The 20097-nt window shown below is 32.7% G+C and overlaps 1 protein-coding gene across 1 annotated transcript; it reads left to right on the top strand.

Annotated features, from left to right (window-relative positions):
* The first annotated feature begins 679 nt into the window (after positions 1–679).
* LOC127714059 (uncharacterized) lies at positions 680–19533 on the top strand. The gene is made up of 10 exons (XM_052220005.1): positions 680–744; positions 3252–4309; positions 4905–4986; positions 9293–9379; positions 11825–11971; positions 14644–14703; positions 14931–15040; positions 16088–16139; positions 16685–16984; positions 19481–19533. The coding sequence occupies exons 2-10, from the start codon at positions 3881–3883 to the stop codon at positions 19531–19533; spliced, it is 1320 nt and encodes a 439-aa protein (XP_052075965.1). The 5' UTR covers positions 680–744; positions 3252–3880.
* The last annotated feature ends 564 nt before the right edge of the window (positions 19534–20097 follow it).

Below are 20097 nucleotides of genomic sequence, written 5' to 3'. Positions count from 1 at the left end.
CAAAGAGACAACAACCCGACCAGAGAGCAGAAAACAACCAAAGGCCACCAATGGGTCTTTAATACAGCGAGAAAATCCCGCACCCATAGGCGAGCTTCATCTGGCCCCTAAACAATAATGTATACTAGTTCTGCGAAAATTGACGTCACACTAAACTCCGAAACCTACAAATGAGCCCAAATTTGAAAAAAACATACAAGACTAACAAAGGCTAGATGTTCCTGACTTGGGACATGCGCAACAACACACAGCAATACGCACATTGAAATTATAATATCATGAACATAGAGGAGCTCTTCAAACATAGTAAAAAGCAGGCATAAGATTCAGTGACCATTTTCTACGGGACTTTAATTATATGTATATGATACCACAATATGCAACATTTGACTTAAATCAATAAATTAACAATAATGGTCTTTATGTTTTCTTTACGGCTGTATACCAATATTCTAGCAGTACCTGCGTATGTATATCACAGATGATCCGATAGTCAAGGCCCTTTTTGTCCTGCCATAAATTTTTTAAGAGGTGGCTGCTTATAAAATCAAAACATCGATTTCAAACGTAGTCAGCTTGTCGGTACTAAGATATAGTTTTATATACTTTATTTTACTGGGATGTACAATGTATTTGAAACTTTCCGCCATTCAATCTTACGCATCAGCCATGACAGTTAAAAGAAGGTTATTATATGTAACGGAAGTTATCGTCCGAGCAAGAAAGAAAAATATGTAATATAAGGTAAATATTGTGAACTTTTACACTGCAATACCGCTGTATAGAAATGGTAATGCATATACAAAATAGCAGTATGACAAACTCAGTTTGCTTATATAATAGCTCTATTAAGTATTTAGTTTTATTTCTTCAAGAATATGTCTATATTAAACGTCATGAAGTTATAAAACAAATATGTCAATGACATATGTAAACAAACTAAACTTTGTGAAGAAAACATTGCTATGTTAAAAACATGCGTCTTATCCATTTGTTAACTTTAGCAATAACATATGTTAAAACTAAAGTGATTACAAATGCTGAAAAATAAATACAGATATTTTAAAGTTATCTATGGTTTTGTAAACGAAAAAAGTGCAATAACAAAAATACCGAACTCCAAGGGAAATTCAAAACGGATGATTAAAATGCAAACATCTACGTACAGGAATACATTAATAACTGGTTAAATGCAAACATATAAATTAACAATAGTAATCTACGTAATCGTAACATACTTAGGACTTCAAAGGTTATCGGAAATAACAATATGAAAACTAGTTTTCATGTATGGCTCTTTTAAGGATTACATTTTATGTTTTCGAGAATTAGGTTGTATTGAATGTAATTAAATCATGGCTTTGGTTTTTTCGTTTGAAGTTTTTTACATTTCGTCACATTCGGAGCCTTCAACAGTTTACTCTATGTTTTTGTTGAAGCCAGATTCGTGATCTATGATTAGATATTTGTAAAACAGTATTTATAACATTGGGTTCATAATATGTAGATAATATGAAATTAATATGTTTTAATCATAGGGTTGTTAACTATCCCTTTTAATGTAACAACATAATCATACAAACAGCATCTGCAAATGAAAATTGAACTGAGGTTCAAATACCGTTTCTTTAAACAGAATTTCATTTGAGGAGGGTTATTTTTTCGTGCAAAGATCTAAAAGCTTTCGTATGTTAAATGATGGTCCTTCGTTGTTTGCATTCACCACGATAGGTTACGATTATGCGTCTGATTTTTGTTCGATCATATCTTTTTTCTACGTAGGACGTAATTGATATTTTTAACCTTTGTTGTAGCTGCTGTTTCGGATTTGGAATGGGAGAATTTGTTGTTGCTCATTAAGAGAAAGGAACAGTCTTTTTTGCTCAACATTGTTTTAACGCGCGACGTGCAACACTGTAAAAACTCGAAAAAGTTATCAGGCTTAGTACATCAGACGCGCGTTTCCCCTTCAAAAGACTTATCAGTAAAGCTCGTATCAAAACAGTTTGAAGGCCAACTCGACAAAAAAGTTGAAAATGTTTCCGTACAGACACATTTACACAAAGAAATTATCGTGATCAAACGATCAGCCGTTGTATGTTCAACTTATTGTATGATTCTGCTTCCATATAAATAAGAAGATGTGGTATGAGTGCCAATGAGACAACTCTCCATCCAAGTCACAATGTATAAAAAGTTAACAATTATAGGTTAACAATTATGAATGTTTATTTTAAAAACCTACACGATAAACATATTCTAAACTTTCAAAAGGTAAATTATCGACCCCCACAATTTAAAAATTATATGAAATAAAATGTGCTTAAACGCGTTAAAGTTTTCTGTTTAGGTCATACGTATAAAAAACCAAACACACAGAATTGTTGTTATTTATAGATCAATTCGATGATACTTTTACAAATATGTTAATTGATCCACTTATATCCCTCTGGAAAGTTTGTTTAAATGTACAAACTGGTTTCAGATTTCTCTATTAGATATCGGCAAATACATCTACTAACAAATCAATATTTTTAGATTATTTAATACAGAAGTTGAATCCGACCATTTTAAAACATAAGGGACAAGGGAGGTTATTTAATTCGTTAATAAAACATGTAGTTATTTTAAACAAAATACGGTAATATAAGTTCCAACAGAAAGACTGTATAAATAAAAAGTAAATTAATTCCACACTTATTAAATAAATTATATCAAAACGAGATTTCAAATAACGGACTTACTCATATGTAGCAGACAAAAAGAGATATGAGCCGTTGAGCTGCACGATCTGTCTATTCCGAAGGATAAGATTTATGCAATGGAACTTGTTTCTTTATTTTATTAAGTTAAATGAAAAATGTTATATGCAACAGTTCAGTTCCTGTAATGTTTAGTTTCAAATAGTCTTAAGCGTTTGATCTATCTGCTTTCCAAATATTTGGTTTCAGCCCCTTCCTCATGAAGATTATTCTTGAAACTTCGAAATTATACCCTATCATACTTTTTTGTTTCCTCTTGCAAAGTTCAGAAGTTCATGTTAACATCTGCGCAAAATTAATGAAACTGTCTATAAAATATTTTTTTCATCCGCATGGAGCTAAAAAAAAGTTGGATTCTTTTGTAAAATGGTTATAAAGAGCTGTAACTCATATGTTAGCATCAAAATCAAAGATATAGAGTCCGAAAATCGAATCTGCTGTTCTATTATTTCTTCGAAATTAACTAGGTATTATGATTTAATGTTCCAGCTATATACAGACGGAAAAAAACTTTAATATGTATTACATGTTTGTATACATGTTCGGATACAGTTATCAGCAATAATGCAAAGTAAACACAGAGACAATTTTTATCGAATGTGTTCATTGACACAAAGCAACTGAACAAAGGCATACCGCGATTTATTAAGTCATCATTTGTTAACATTGAAAGTCAGTTAACCAGATTTTATAAATATTCATCAGCATGACTTGCTCCATTTATGTTTTTCTTATGCATGTTGTATGTGTCTCTCTGGACATGTTTCTCAGAAACCAAGAGTATTACGACCAGCTCAACTTGATATTTTATTCGACAAACATGGACAACGACAACCTAATCATAACGGAAACATCCAATACATTAAAAATGAATTTTGCTGTTGTACGTCAAAACCGTCCTTAACAGTAAACGATTTAGATTTAACTTTGATCAGATGTTTACTCGTGAATTTCTGTGATGATCTTTTTTGGGAATGTTGCCTCGGTGTGAAAAAAATAAATCTGGAGAATTTTTTAAATAACAACAAGCATGAAATATTTCATTCGTGGAAATCGAGTGTTCAGTATGCCTTCAACTAGGTAAAGGGTCAATAGGCACGTCTGCAGGAACTGCAACGATGTCGAAACGTAACTGGAATGAACTGTATATTCCAAACTCTATACTCTGCAATCCCAGCAACCTGCCTGATCCACTTTACTTTATAGCAAGACCAGGGATACGTGTTCAAGATTTACAAGTAGACGGACTATCGTGGAAATTGCAAAAACAATTTTGTCCACTTCGCATAGCAGCTGAAGAACTGGTTGAATTGCGGAATACTATGTATGGTCATGGCGTTGTTGACGAAATTGATGATATGACATTTCATGACGCATGGATACGAATGGAACGTTGCATCCTCATGTTATCAAGCCCATGCAAAAGAAGTGATGCAGCAAAAAAGGAACTCGAAGAACTAAAAATAAGCAGTTTAGACCAATCATTATGCAACCAATATCACACATCATTACTCCAGGAATTTAAAATGTCTTTACAAATAGAAGAGGTAAGATACTGTATTTAGATTATCCACCCGTTATCTTCATATTTCACTACTCCTTAGTTTTAAATAGTTATTTAATCAATAATTTATTAGCTCTTTATTGACTTGTATGATTAGAATTGAAACAGGGCTGGTAAGTCTTCACTGCTGAAAGGTTTTAAAATTCATCTCAATACCAAAATCAAATCAGTCGAACTTAAATCTGATATACAACAATTTAATATATAATGAATTCTTTGAAATAGAAGAAAATGCATTTATTCAATTGTTAAGAACAACTCAGACTTATTTCACGAAAAGAAAGATACGCGCATCTTTTTTATAATTTACATAAACAATATCTGAATTTTCTGTTTTTAAACAGATAATAATAAAACGAAAAACGAAAACATTACTTTTAAAAAGTAATAACTTAATATATTAAACAATCGGACGAAGGTTGACAAAGACTTTTTTGTTAGATTTTTTAAAAATTGTACGTAAAATGCATAATGAAAAAATAACATCTTTTACGTCGTCTTTTTTTGTTCTTGCTTCCTCTTGGATTTTAAAAACACAAAACGAAACGTTTCTCCATAAGTATACCTTGATTTTGCAGGCCCTCCCAACAGCTACTGGAAAACTTGATGTTATTGCTGACAGAATGGATCAGTTTGAGGAGAAGCTATATTCGTTTGAAGGTGTGTATGCATTTAAGAAAACTTTTGATTTTAAATTAAACGTAATAATATTAAGCTACCATTTCAATTACCTCTATCGGATTACAGTATAAATTTGCCCTTTTTCTAAGAAGGTATTTTTTTTCTATCCGTATCAATTAAATAGCCATGCAATGCCTTTTTTCATTTTTTTGTTATTATCTAATAATTTGAACAATCATTTAATTTGCCGTGTACTAGATTTAAACCTATCCAATTAAAAAAAAATCAATGAATGGGTTGGGACGCGAAAATGCTGAAAGGCTAAAAAACAAACAAACCAATTAACAGATATTTTAAAAGAAATGTGCGCCTGTAGAGGAAGACTTAAATGACAAATAAAGTATGCGGCAATATGACAGTAGTGACCTATGGTCAGAACTAGTATTAGGAATAAGAATTAACGAGTCAATCCGTATTCTGTTAAATCATAACATTACATGCAAGCGAAAACATATACTGCTCTCTGAGTCTCTAGTAATTACAAAAGTGAAATCATCCTGGTTGTCGTACATTTTGTGCATTACAACTGATCACCTTCGATAAGGTAAATCTGTACGGAAGTCATAAAGGGACACATACAAAATAAAATCAATCCGTTATTCATTTATTGTGTTATACCACGTTAGCAAAGTCTTTCGGGCGTATAATTATATGAATCACATTGTATGTCCGTCTGTCTGTCCTTAGCCTTGTGTGCCTTCAAGGATATTGATCAAACTTCACACAGTTGTAAAACACTACTTGAGGATGGCAAGACGAAATATATTATCAGTTCAAAATGTTGAAGGGTAGATAATCAGTAGATAATCAAAATTACTTTTAATGTTGCAATATGGGATAATAGTCGTTCATCAGCGTAACCTCATCTAATACCTAGATGGATATTGATTACAATGTATACCCTAAGGTTGTGCATACAGGAATGTAACCCCCCTTTAATAGGAGATAATCAAATTTGGGTGCGCGGGCTATCGTATCCTTCTGTACTACCAACTTTGATTAAAGGACATACAAAAAATCATACTTATCATAACAACACAGTTTAGTTGAGGACTTTTTTTGCTTTATATTTAGTTTCATATGTAACGTTTTGTGAAATGTTGTTTTGTCTATTCGCTTTTATTTACATTTGCCATGGTATTTTTTTTCCTTCGATTTACGAAGTTTGAGATCCTTCAAGGCATATATAAGAGACAAATCAAGATAATAAACAAAATCTGAGGGAATGCATGAACTCTAAAAGGAGCAAGAATCGGTAAAATTACAGATCAGACGACTATAATGCATATATATAAAATTTCATGACCGAGAAAATATGTTGTTAGTGAGTTGAGACACCGATGCATTGTTTCGGTCAACAAACTTGAGATGATGACTGTGAAACTAATGTAGTGTCGATTTCAGTCGTTCTTCTTGATAACTCTGTTTCATCAGTTTTTGTGTAATTAATGAAGTCCTTATAATGTGAACATGTCATGTACGAGCGTAACGTATTAACTGACACATGTAAATGCAATACGATGGAGCAGAGGGTTTGTTACTTCTGAGAAATAGTAAGTTGATAATTGGAAAATTGAAATTATCACGCTTGTCATAGATTCTAGTTTAAATTCATCCATCTGAGTCAATATCTATCGAGGGAAAGATCAAGATAAGAGGTAGAGCTTTTTCGATCGGTATTAGTCTTAATCTCAAGTTCACTGGGATATATGAGAGGTATGCAGCTATTTAGTGATAGGACATCATACATACATATGAAAGTGAAAGTAAAGAACTTTGCAAGACATATATCAGATTGTGTTAAAAGGACATTTGGATATTTCCGCTTTACCCTTTTTCAAATTCAGCATGCTAATCGCCATTTGGACTCTGTTGAATAGTTGTCTTTTTTGCATTTCACAACACATCTCCTTATTTTGTTTATTATATACCGTATTCTTTTTATACAATAATCCGAATTAACTAATTTATGTGCGCAGATCACGTTTGTGAAATAAAGGCAGTCTTCATCATATGCGCATGTGACCGATAGTTGCGAAAGCTATGGAAAGAACTAGTTTATTTTTATCTCAAATTATTGCCAGAAAAGCTGTGATGATAAGGAGAAAACGTTTTATGAAATACTAGTAGGTATTTAAATATTCCCTTCTGTGAAAATAGACTCGCGAAGTTTATCATGTTTGTTCTGCAATAAATGAAGGGCGATCTTAAGTTGACGTTAGCTTCTCTTGGTTTGGGAATCCAGAATGATGTGTCCAGATGTATAATTATTACTACGTAGATAAGAATATTGTAAATCCTTAATTTTAGATAGAGAGTGGTCATGTACAGTTTAATCATTCATATTACGATGTTTCATCTTATTTCTATAAGAAAAAAATTAGCGTTTAACTTTGTCGTAACTACAATCCCGTTCCCTTTTCCCCAAATGTGACCTACCGAATTAGACTTATCTCCGGGTTTTTACTTATATGAGCAACACGACGGATGCAACTTGTGGAGCAAGATCCTCTTACCCTTCCGGAGCACTTGAGAGATCACCGTCAGTTTTTGATGGGGTTCGTTTTGCTCAGTTTTGTGTTACAACGTGATGTATTTTGTGTGCTGTTGTTTGTCTGTTTGTCTTTTTCTGTGCAGTGCAGGCGATTTGATGTCACGATATCTCAGTAGCATGAGTTCGAATCCCGGCGAGGGAAGAACAAAAAATTTGCGAAAGCAAATTTAAAGATCTAACATTGTTTGGCTGATGTTTAGACGAGTTGTATATACAGAATGTACACAGCCATGTATCACAATCACTGCTGGTGATGCGATGGATAAATCTGTTGTAGAGTTGTCACTGGTTCAGACGTACTTATAAATATAATAATTTCTGTGACTGTATCTTGCATTAATTTGTAGGATCCTTTACAGTAGATATTTCAGCTGATCTGTAACAATTCCATCTTCATGCCTTATATATCATGTACTGTACTACGACGCTAGATTAAAACTGACGAGGAAAGGTAACACCCGGCCACCGAATGCTTTATTATTGTGAAGCCTAGGTGGTCGTGTGGTCTTGCGCGTCGGATACAGTGCATGCGATTTGGTGTCACGATATCTCAGTAGCATGAGTTCGAATCCCGGCGAGGGAAGAACAAAAAATTTGCGAAAGCAATTTTACAGATCTTACATTGTTGGGCTGATGTTTAGAAGAGCTGTATATACAGAATGTACACAGCCATGTATCACCATCACTGCTAGTGATCCGATGGATAAATCTGTTGTAGAGTTGTCACTGGTTCAGACGTACTTATAAATATAATAATTTCTGTGACTGTATCTTGCATTAATTTGTAGGATCCTTTACAATAGATATTTCAGCTGATCTGTAACAATTCCATCTTCATGCCTTATATATCATGTACTGTATTACGACGCTAGATTAAAACTGACGAGGAAAGGTAACACCCGGCCACCGAAAGCTTTATTTTTGTGAAGCCTAGGTGGTCGTGTGGTCTAGCGCGTCGGATACAGTGCAGGCGATTTGGTGTCACGATATCTCAGTAGCATGAGTTCGAATCCCGGCGAGGGAAGAACCAAAAATTTGCGAAAGCAAAGTTACAGATCTAACATTGTTGGGCTGATGTTTAGACGAGTTGTATATATATATATATATACATAATTACTCTTAATATCAGCACAACAATGTTAAATCTGCAAATTTGCGGAAGCAAATTTTTGTTCTTACCTCGCCGGGATTCGAACTCATGCTATTGGGATATCGAGACAACACCGCCTGCACTGTGTCCAGCGCTCTAGACCACGAAGCCACCTAGACTGAACTAATAATTCAGCTTTTGGTGGATATATACTGATATATATATGTATATTGCGTGGCACAATCATAACCCATTCATATATTTCTCTATTATCACAAGCATGTACAATTTTGACATCTTAATTTAATTTAAAGGGATTGTCTATCTAGTGTCAATTAAAGTTTCAGCAGATACTTTAAGACGTTTACCACATGTGGCCATTCGTATCAATAACATTGTATATATAACTTATAAGGAATGGTGCATAATTTGTACAAAAGTCTTATCGAATGATCAAAACTACTAACCCATTGACATATTACCTTGATTAGATTGCAACCAAAAGTGATTCATGACATTGGCAAGTCCGTGTATGCCTTCACATAGAAAGAGACAGTCCCACCTCCTCCCCATCCACCATTTCCGTTGAATTTGATTCAGTCAATCATTTGTAAAGTACTTTTTGGTTTTATTAACTTAAGATGGCCGAAGAATTATTATCCTGAGATGGGATGGTAACAATGCGAAATGCAGAATACCTAAATGTATTGAAATTGGACATGCAACAGGTAAGTAGATTCAGGACTAACATGTTTTATACTTGACGAATTTGCAAAAATCAAAGATAACGGCGATGACGGATGGACATTTAAACTTCAGTTACTATTACATGCTTATTAAAACGAGATCATTTTAATGTAATTCGAATATGACACCTGTTTTGTCCACGCTCACACGAACAGTCCATCGGAAGATAAGTCACCATATTCAGACACATTGTTCTGACTGACTCCGAGTTGAGAAAATTTGTTCTCAAGCTTATATGCTGTGCTTAGGAGATAATTCCCAATTACTGATTTTGAAGACTTTTAGTCAAGACTCAAGAGTTAAGGCAGACGATACATAGGGGATGAGAGAAATTGACAACGTCATGACATAAAACAAAAGATAACGAAAAGACAACAAGTACACACAAAACACCACATAGAAAACTAAAAACAGAACAACATGCACGAAGTCCATAGAAAACTGGGGCTGATCTTAAGCGTAAACAAATTCTGTTTCACTAGTGGCATCCGTCATGTTGCTTATGTTAAGTAGCATTTAAGTGGTAAATTTTATTCAGTGATGTTACAATTGAGGTAAAGAGAACAGAATAGGTGTAACGACAAATGAGACATACCTATGGTCATCTGTGGCACAGATATTCCGTAACGGTCAAACAACTTGTGATGGCATCCGTATAAACTTTTGATGGGATGCTTTAAATTTTACCACTTAAAGCTCTTAATGCTCTTGGTTCAATTGCTTCCTTATAAGCAGCAACCTTCTTTGGATGAAATCATAATATGGAACGCAAGCTCTGTGATATCGTATCAACTAGAAGATATTTACTGCATAATGTGCAGTTTTTCTAGATTAAGTAAGACTTCATATAACATTTGAAAACGTAATTTATTGTTAGTGAAAAACAATGTAAAGTGGTCATTAAACGACATATTTTAATTGTCTCGTCACTTAGCACATTGTCATTTCGGAAATTTTACCCAAACTATTGTGATTTTTACAAGTCTCAGGTCTTAAAAACATGTTCTATAGTACCGAGAAAAACTTGGGATTATCTAAAATATTATCAGATGCTACGTATTATTTGAAATTTAGTTAGAATGTTTATGAATCAGGTTTGCAATGCAAATAATCATGATGTCCAACGTTAAAAATTTTCGAATTATTCAATGATCATGACTACGATATCAATATTTTAATCAACACATTTCCGTCCTCTTTTCCTCGAATGTAATCTCACTGAATGAGACTGATCACTGAATGTGTACTTACATGAGCAACACTATAGGTGCCTACTGCGGAGCAGGATCCGTTTAACCTCTCCTTGATATCACCCCCAGTTTTTGACGGGGTTCGTGTTTTTTTTTTCTTTAGTTTTTGTATATTGTATTTTGTAGACTGTTTTCGTCGTTTTTCGGTACTTGTCATGACTTTGGCAGTTTGTTATCGACTTATGAGATTAAATATGTCTTAGGTATCTCCTGCCTCTCTATTTTGAGACGAACCGAATTTTATAAGTGTTATTTTCTTTTACAATAATCACTTTTTGTGATAAAAATGTCGAGATGTGCGGTAGAAAATTTATTTCGTGCGTCCGTAGAGCTTTTCCGGATTAATCTTCACCAGGAACGCACAAGCCAAACATTTGATGGCTAATGATTTCTAAATACTAAAAAATCATCAAAAGCTACATGTACATGCTCAACGAGGACCTTACATGTATTTAATTTTCTACTAATTAATCAATGCCGGATTGAAGAAAAATCATATCAGTACCGAAACACTAGTGAGCTAATATACCCTCCTGGACTTCTAGCCAAACAACAGCAGTAGCGACCTAATGCTAGTAAACAAAGTTTAACACTTTATACTTTTCGTGGATCCGAAGCAACATACTTGATTTACTTTCATCAGGAACTCTACACAAAACAGAATGGGGTTAATATGTATAGTTGATTTTATTTGCATTTTGTTTTCGTTTGCTTAAGCAATGATGTGGTCATTTTCTGAGTGTTGAAATTATTCAAAAGACAAAAGTCTTCATATCCCAAGCATATGAGGCATAACCAGATTTTGCACAATTTTCTAGTCTGGTTTATTTTGTTTGCCTATCAACTTCGTTATCAATTTGGCTTTCCGATTGGCATGATTTGAGCGACACTGATGAGTCTGTGAAGACGATCCGTGCAAACACAATTAAAAGCCTGGTACCCATTATGATTCCGTTACAACTACTGGGTCGATACTGCTGCAAGTAGACGTTTCTTTCCTTAGAGTAACACCGCTGTTTAGTCATTCTGTACTGAAAGGAAATATATTTAGAGGACATTTTCTCTTCGTAGTCGATTTGGCCTTCCAATTATTTTGATTCGATAGTCTCTGATGATTCTTATCTAAAAGAACAGTGCATCTGTCTTTAAGATTAATTTTTTAAATGATGATTTTAGGTGCATTTATACCATCCGAGTCATATGAGGGCCATGCAATGCAAACTGGTGTGCCTTCATCCGGAAATATCTTTAATAAGATGATGAATTACGTTTCCTCTGCTGTATCCTGTAAAACATATGGAAATCAAGAATACGAGGATGAAGGTATGATTGTTCAGGGAAAATAAAGAGATAAAAAGGCAGAAATAGAAAAGCAAATTCGAAGATGGAAGGACAAGACAAAAGCAAAAGAATGCAAAAGAAAACATTAAATCTATCGTCATGAAAAGATTGATAATAATGAATTTTGCATAAATTCGTTGATAAGTCATTAATTTAATAACGGACAACAAATGAAATTTGAGGTTACTCTTAAAATAGTATATTTATGCATGTAATTAAAGGTAAAACGTTGATTACCAATTTTCAAAATCCATCAATTCATTCCAAATATACAAACCGATAGTAAAACAAACCCAAGGAACAACATTATCTCCAAACGGAAATAAATTCTCTACTACGGATGCATCGTCAAAGTATGCATCTCCCGGAATGTACGAAACATCCGTAATGCGAATCAAGACTTATTCAGAGATGCCACAGTTGGACATAATCAGTATTTAATCAAATTTCAAATAATCAAATGACATAAAAATATGCCTCTCGATCGTCAGATGAAACACAAACATATAATATATGTCAAAATATTTGAAAAGTCGGTTTCAGTCTTCGGGGCGAAAGATACCATAGGGACAACCCTATCGGGTAATGAGCACATACCTGTTCAAAAATTTCAATGTAATTATGAATGCACCTGATTATCATTTGAAATATTTAAACGCAACACGATTAGGCAGATGGCATGATACTGCTGAGAAATAGGAATTTGACAATGGCAAAACTGAAATCGTCATGCGATGGTCTCTAAAAGACCTCGAATTATCTTTAGAAGTCTTAGATGCCTTTGAGTTACTTTTCCATGTAAAATTTAAGTCTGATAATGATTATGCGTCAATCATGAAAATGTTTTATTTTATTCCTTCCACACAGTCATCACTACAGATCACACAAAGATTTCTGGCATCTCTTTTTATTCATTTTTACTGTTTCAACTATCAATTAGTCTAAACTCTAATTAACCAATTAAACTATTTTAATAACATGTAAACATATTTTATATTTTCAGACAATGAAGTACTCGGAACTCCGCATTCAACACTACAAGCCAAACATATAGGTACTATTTTTTTCCCTTCTTAAATGTAATAATTCTGGTTATCATAAAAATGTAAACTTGAGTGTTATTCTACATCATACATTATAGTTTAAAATCCTTTGCGTGTTGCGAATATGGAATATATATTTATAAAATGTAATATAAGGTTATTATGGCGATGATGGTCATTGTCAATTTTAGGTTTATAGAAACATATTCTTTATAAAAAATTGAAGTGAAGCACATTCTGACTGTCACGATTAGGAGAATATATTGTCTATATTACAGTAAACGATCTCGAACAAAAATCTTAGTCATCTGAAACTTCAAATTTAGAAAAAAAAGTTGAACGTGTTTTATATACTTGAATGGCTAAGTTTTACTCTAAAAGAAGTGAATTTGAACTTTTTTTTCAAATGAAATCCTTTATATTATCAAAATCTTCATAAATGTACCGATATTGAATTATTGACTTCCAGACAATAATTCGCCGATATTTTCCCTAATGCAGTGACCTTAACTAAGAGACCTCCCGTTATAACTTCGGCCACCGCACAGCGCAAGTGCGAGGGATAAACCGTGATGAAAGAATGTAAACACACGTGCTCTTGAAGGTAAATAGAAATAACAGATTCTTAAAGTAACAATTTAATACAACAAATCATTTAACAACTGTCAAGGAATAGTTTAATTAATAAATAGAACGCATGGAAAATATGAAAACAAATGTCATGGCTCTTTTAATTCGCTTATTTGTCACGCTTTCCACGTGCTCTGTTTTTATTGTGTATCAATGTCATGATCCGGTAAATTTTGCCAAGAAACTCGAAACTTAATTAGCTTGCGATCAACAACCACTGAATGAAATATTATTTGTCGATAATACGTTATAGAAATGTAATAGATATTAAAAAAACGTACATGCAAGACTTAGTTTAGTATATATGCATGCATTGGTTCAATAATTTAAAAAAAAATAAAATTTTAAGAAACTCGTTTCATATGACTTAAATATCTAAACATAAACCCTCAACATTACGAGACAGCAGATTGCTCTGATTTCCCTAATTCATATACATTAAATGTGTTTTATCACAAAAATCCACTGCTGTAAATCAAAAAACTATGTGTGAAAATCAATGCAAAGTGCCTTGCAATATATATAAACTAATGGAAATCGAAAATGTAGTTTGTATGAATTGCCTTGCTTTTACAGAAATGTGCACATTAAGAATGTTTCATTTCGATATCAGTATAGCCGTGGATCTGTTCATCCTATTCTCTAATGTAACATTTTGACTGAGTATGTCCTAGCATGCATAGAATAATGCACCTTCCTTGTCGGTGCATTCCGTATAGCTCCGTTACGAGTTCGTGTCTACCATGGGTTTCATTTTCTTTATCTTGATTTGTGTATCCTTAATATATTTACGAGATTTGAAAATTGGAACACTACTGTTGCCCCTAATTTAAGTTTTGAAATTGATTTACAAATAATATTATATTTGTTTACAATTGCATCGTTTTTCATTTAATTTGATTAAAAACCATCATAGATATTTTTAATCATATCTGCCATAGTTTATTATAAAACTGATTTGTTATGAATTTTCTCTTTCAGATAACAAGATGACGCCACAATTACATTATGAAAGTGAAGAGGACAATGAAGACATTACAAGTAAGAGAGGATTTTTTTCTAAAAATGTCTCAAATTAACTCATAATTGTTTCGAATACAGTACATTTATTGAGGAAAAGAAAATAAACATAATCCAATTGATACCATAAAGTGACAATGTGATATTCCTGGTCCTGCTTGTGTTCTTGTACAAAATAGGTGCATTTTTAAATATCTCTTTTGTCATACTTACTCTATTGCATGTACAGAAATTCAACTTATTTTAAGGCGGAGACGAAGACTCTAGTGAAGAAAATGACCTTCATATCTGCGGTTGGTGTAAACGTGAATTTGTAGGGCTATCGAAATTTTTTAGACACAAGCTTAGATGTAGCAGGGTAAGTAATGATATAATTTCTTTGACCTGTATTTTATTAGTTATTTTTTAATAGCAAAAAAAAACAATTAATATACATTTACTAAGAATTTATGAGTATCTAGTCTTCACTTTTAATAAATCTAATATAAATATATCGGAAAGACGTTTAATTGGATGCCTCTACAGATTAAGTATCAAGCTATTCGCACGTCAACTCATTGAAGGGTCTGTAGCTGCTGAAATAGAAAATATCTGCTTCTTTTCAATATACCCTTTTATGTATGATTCAGATTTTCAACCCTTTTCTCTATCAGTCAACTTTGCAGAACCAACCTATTGGAACTATTGTTTATTTAGATATAACCGGTCAAATCTATTAGAATAGAACAGTATACATTCATGTATATATCTGTTTTAAACTGTGACAAGTACAGGCTTTTTCTTCCTCCTCACACACATATAGTTATCAATTTGGCTATGCTGGGAATAGAAATAAGCACAATGTGGACGTCAAATTTTCTAGGAGGAAAAGTGCCTACCTATATGCACGTTAATAACCCTTGCAATACTAATGGAATTTCCGGTTGTTGACCTGTTATAGTGTTAATGTTAGGTACCATTCCAATATACTAATACCCTCTTTACAGTGACAATCCAGATATACCACCCTTCGTCTTGGTCGACCACTTTTGCAGAACTTGCCTCATTAATTTACAAGCATGACACATTGGCCACTGGACATAAAAAACAACAATTAATTAGTCAACGTGGAGCTTGCCCTATGATTTGGATTGTGTTTCTTTTTTTATCTTTTATCTTTAATTGTGTGTTAGGCGATATTAGTCGTCACAAATGATTTTGTCATGATTTCCAATTTTCCTGCTCTTAATCTGTTGATCAATATTATATACACCAAATCTTTTATTTTTAATATTTACAAATATAAAACATTTTCTAAACGTATGATAAAAAGAATATTATCATGGTGAACATATTATCAAAAAATGAGGAGATAGCATTACATTCGCTTTAAAGTTTTCATATAATTTATAATCTGTATATTAAGAACAAACAAACAGCAGAGGCTTGTTGTTCTGGTGGAAAACTTGAAGCCACAGGTAAATAGTAGAAATTGAACAGTTGTGTGTTATCACCTAATCTTATTTTCACACTTCATTTCTTTATTCATGTTTAAGTACGTGAAAGGGCAAATAGTTCCATTTTTTAGCATCTCAATGTAAATGCAGTGGTCTTCTTAACCAATTGTCAACATGGGTTAATACAAAAAAATATCTAAACCGGACCTTTGAATTAATTATCAAATATATAAAGCATGTGCTCTCTATATGGTGATATAACTTTAAATAGAATATACAAACCAACAACTAAGTAACTGACTGAAACTACTGAGACAGCAAGATCTGCTACATAGTTAATTTTTACCTAAGCAGCCAAAAGAAGAACATAAAAATGTAAACTTTATTATTCTTATTGTTCATGTGCGTACTACAGATACATACATACTGCAAATTTAGAAATTTCTATTATTTATATTATCGCGATTGTTAACCAACTGACAAATGCGAAATTAATAACTACAATTTGAGGAAATGCTGAAATAACATGATTGCCTTTAGTTAATAAATCTGACATTTCGTTCCAGGCGGTAGTGAATATAATGGTGAAATCGTAATTGAAAATGTCAACGATGAATGGACTGAGAAGGCAGTAAAGAAAAAATTTAAGCTACAAAAACACAACCATCTTGGTTTCCGTCTTACTCATAAGGAAAGGAGTAGTTTAATTTTATGGACAAAACTATCAGGCACGATGCTGAAAGACGAAGACACATTTACTACATGTCTTGAGCAATTTGTGACACAGATTTTCAGGCAATGTCCTCTAGCAATGCACACGTATGTCGAAATTCGGATTACCTTTACCATTGTGGAATGGTTAGCAGGTATATTTTATTTTTGGAGATTATAATATACATGTATGTTTGAATTAAATATTTTGATTTTAAATAAGCTGTCAACAATTGTAGTTTAAGATAACAAAAAAAAAGGAAATTCTATAAACTTCATGCACACTTCGATATTGTACAATTACATTATACTATTATTGTTTATTTCTGTAATTAAACCTACATGATCTGATTTTGATCCAATATGATAGTTTTCTGGTTAATAAAATATAAACGAAAGTTTCAATGGTTTCTTATCTTACAATTCACGCTGTATCATTTATGACATATATATATTTGCATATACTTTTAAATTATCAAAACAACGAAGACGATTTGATGAGATGTGATCGATGCTATAATGACTTTCATTCTCTAAATGCGTTTAGTGATCACAAAGATCTGAAATGTATAAAGAGAACAACTGAACAGAAAGAGGAAATGTATGGTAAAATACATAATTATTGTAGACTTGTCGAAATCAAAATTTATGTTAAATTTTCACAATCATTACAATTTTTCGATAAAAATAGCTTTTGATTCTTATACACTTTACACTTCCATTGTGTATGATCAATGGAAATATCGATTACAACTTCAGATTAAACAGTGTTTTGTATATACAAAATGGAATTGTAGATAAAAAGTTCTTTTCTTAGGTGAAAAATTATAGTTCGTCATGATGAAATCCTTTGACATGTTTGATTCCAAAGACAAATAAAACGAATACGATATCATCAAAATGTTAAACGTTTTGAGCGATAACACATTTGATGGGTCTGTTGCATATATATATCAGGAAAAATACGGTAGTTTAACAGACACCCATTGTGCAATCCTACCAATCGACATGTTTTGTACTCGTCTGAAGCCGAATTCACTCAAAACTTTCTCAAAGCAAAAATGAAAATTATCTTGTCACGTTCTTTCACTTTCAAATATATAGGTGGTGTCCCGTCAGGAAGTTTTTTTTTATTAAAATGATTGCTGACTTCTCATTTATCTCAGTGAAATAGGTTTATTTCAATGGATTTATGACAAACGTGACGATTTCAGTTTCGCGACCTTAAACTTCCCATTTCTCAATAGAAGCATGTCTTTTGCTTTTGCATATCATATATGATACGTTAGGTGTGTACATGTTCACAGTTTATGGACTGCGTGATTAGGTTAGTAGTCATGACGCAAAATTGATCCTACAGGGTTATGAGAACTAACAAATGAAAACACAAAACAAAAGTTTTACTGTTACAGTCACTGATTGATATCATTGGACTGTGTCTCAATACACAAGAGAACATGTTTTCTCGGTTTTCTTGGATCTATAGATGTCAGAAAAGTCGTCTGATCTATTTACCGTTTTGGTCATATATCATCAATATTATGTTAGTTGCATTGCAGAACAAATGCACTCACTTACAATATAAAATTGAAAATGTAGGTAATTATTTGGAATAAGATATTGCTATGATTGAACAAAATCCGAAAGGTATCATATGATGTATACAATACATTGTATATTCATACATGATAATCTCTTATTATAAAAAAGATTGAAATAGTTCTTGAAAGAATAGTCCAACTTTGTTATATCTGAAACAAGTGACCAATGTAGATGGCAATGGAAGGGAACAGTTATTCATTTATAAAATCATACTCAAATTCTTACAAAACTGTCATCATACAGACGCTGGATTTTTGTTAATAACGAGATTTTTATTATTTTTGTTGAAAAGTTCTTTACAGACAATATTCTGATGAGAAATAACAATAATTGTGTAATTGCCAATTTTCTTTACTGTCATAAGGCAAACTTCATCAAAGGTTTTGTCAAGAAGAATGAAGGGAGTTGATTTCATCCTACATCTTCACTTGTTGTTGTATAACTTATGTCTTATATATGCATACATGTAATTTAAAGAATGATATAATAATACATGTTATCGCCTCTACCCTTCTGACCGTAACAAAAACCAAAAATTAAATGATACCACGGTACTGGTAAGGTCTGATCCATAACTTGATAGTCACCTTTTAATCGACATCGAAGGTCAGTTCAGATTAAACATTTCGATAACAAAGAAAAGTTCAATCTACCTAATGTGATATGTATGTACAAATATTCAAACAGTACCTGCATATTCAGTATATATCACCAACTGATACGGTTTTACAACCAGAACTTCCGTCTCCTATCAGAATTGACTAGTTAAATGATTAATGCTAACGTCGAAGCTTATGCATCTATTCTTTTGAATTTATATAAAAAGCATGTTTTTATAATGTGTATGGATGCCGTTGTAACGGTTATGAAGTTTTTCAAATATAAAAAAAACCCATAGGTTTCAATTTTAATATGTAAACTGGTCAGTAATTTTCATTTTTTGCATGTCTGAAAATAGTGTTCACCACTCCGTTTATCTTTGAATATGAATGATCTCATGTGTACAAAATCTTTATCTGCTGGTATTTGATCAAATTACTGTGTCACAGGTTGTTTATGTGATAACTTAGAAATAGATGGATGGGTTATGAGTTTGCCTTAAACTGGACGTTTGTCGATGTTTACTCTTTAAGCACTGAAACTGAAGAAGGTATAAAACTTTCAGTTGTACTGAAACTAGATTGACTGTCCTAGGTAAAGTTGCCTTTAAACACTTCTAACACGTCTGATCTTTCTGGTAATTGTGTTCTGATATATTTATAATATTGTTGGCTACCGTAATTATGGTCTTCAGTGTTAATTATGAGGTTTCTTTAATACGGTGTAATGTATTGGCTTTTGCTTCTACTTGTGTTTTATGTATCTAATATGTGGAGCAGGATCGGCTTTACTTCCGAAGCACCTGCGATCAAACCCGGTTTATGGTGGGGTTCGTGTTGCTCAGTCTTTAGTTTTTATGATGCCCGACTCCGATCCTAACCATAAGCCTTACATCTAACCCTAGTCAACATCTGTTTTTATTTTGTTAGTTAACCCTTTCATAGGCAAATGTCCACACGTCTTGTTTTATATGTACAAGGTGCTTTGAAATCGATGTCATAAGTTTATATTGACAACTTTATTTTATAGAACTACTATCGTTCAGAAAGCAAAGATTAATATGAAA

Source organism: Mytilus californianus, unplaced genomic scaffold (assembly GCF_021869535.1).
Source record: "Mytilus californianus isolate M0D057914Y unplaced genomic scaffold, xbMytCali1.0.p SCAF_9, whole genome shotgun sequence".
Taxonomy (NCBI): domain Eukaryota; kingdom Metazoa; phylum Mollusca; class Bivalvia; order Mytilida; family Mytilidae; genus Mytilus; species Mytilus californianus.
Note: the sequence above shows the minus strand (reverse complement) of the source record. Positions and strands in the feature narration are given on the sequence as shown.

Excerpts from the sequence above, each read along its gene's own strand:
- LOC127714059 (XM_052220005.1), top strand. The coding sequence starts at position 3,881 with ATGTCGAAACGTAACTGGAATGAACTGTATATTCCAAACTCTATACTC. Across the intron at positions 11,972-14,643 it reads TCAAGAATACGAGGATGAAG|ATAACAAGATGACGCCACAA; the intron begins GTATGATTGTTC and ends TTTCTCTTTCAG. Across the intron at positions 14,704-14,930 it reads GGACAATGAAGACATTACAA|GCGGAGACGAAGACTCTAGT; the intron begins GTAAGAGAGGAT and ends ACTTATTTTAAG.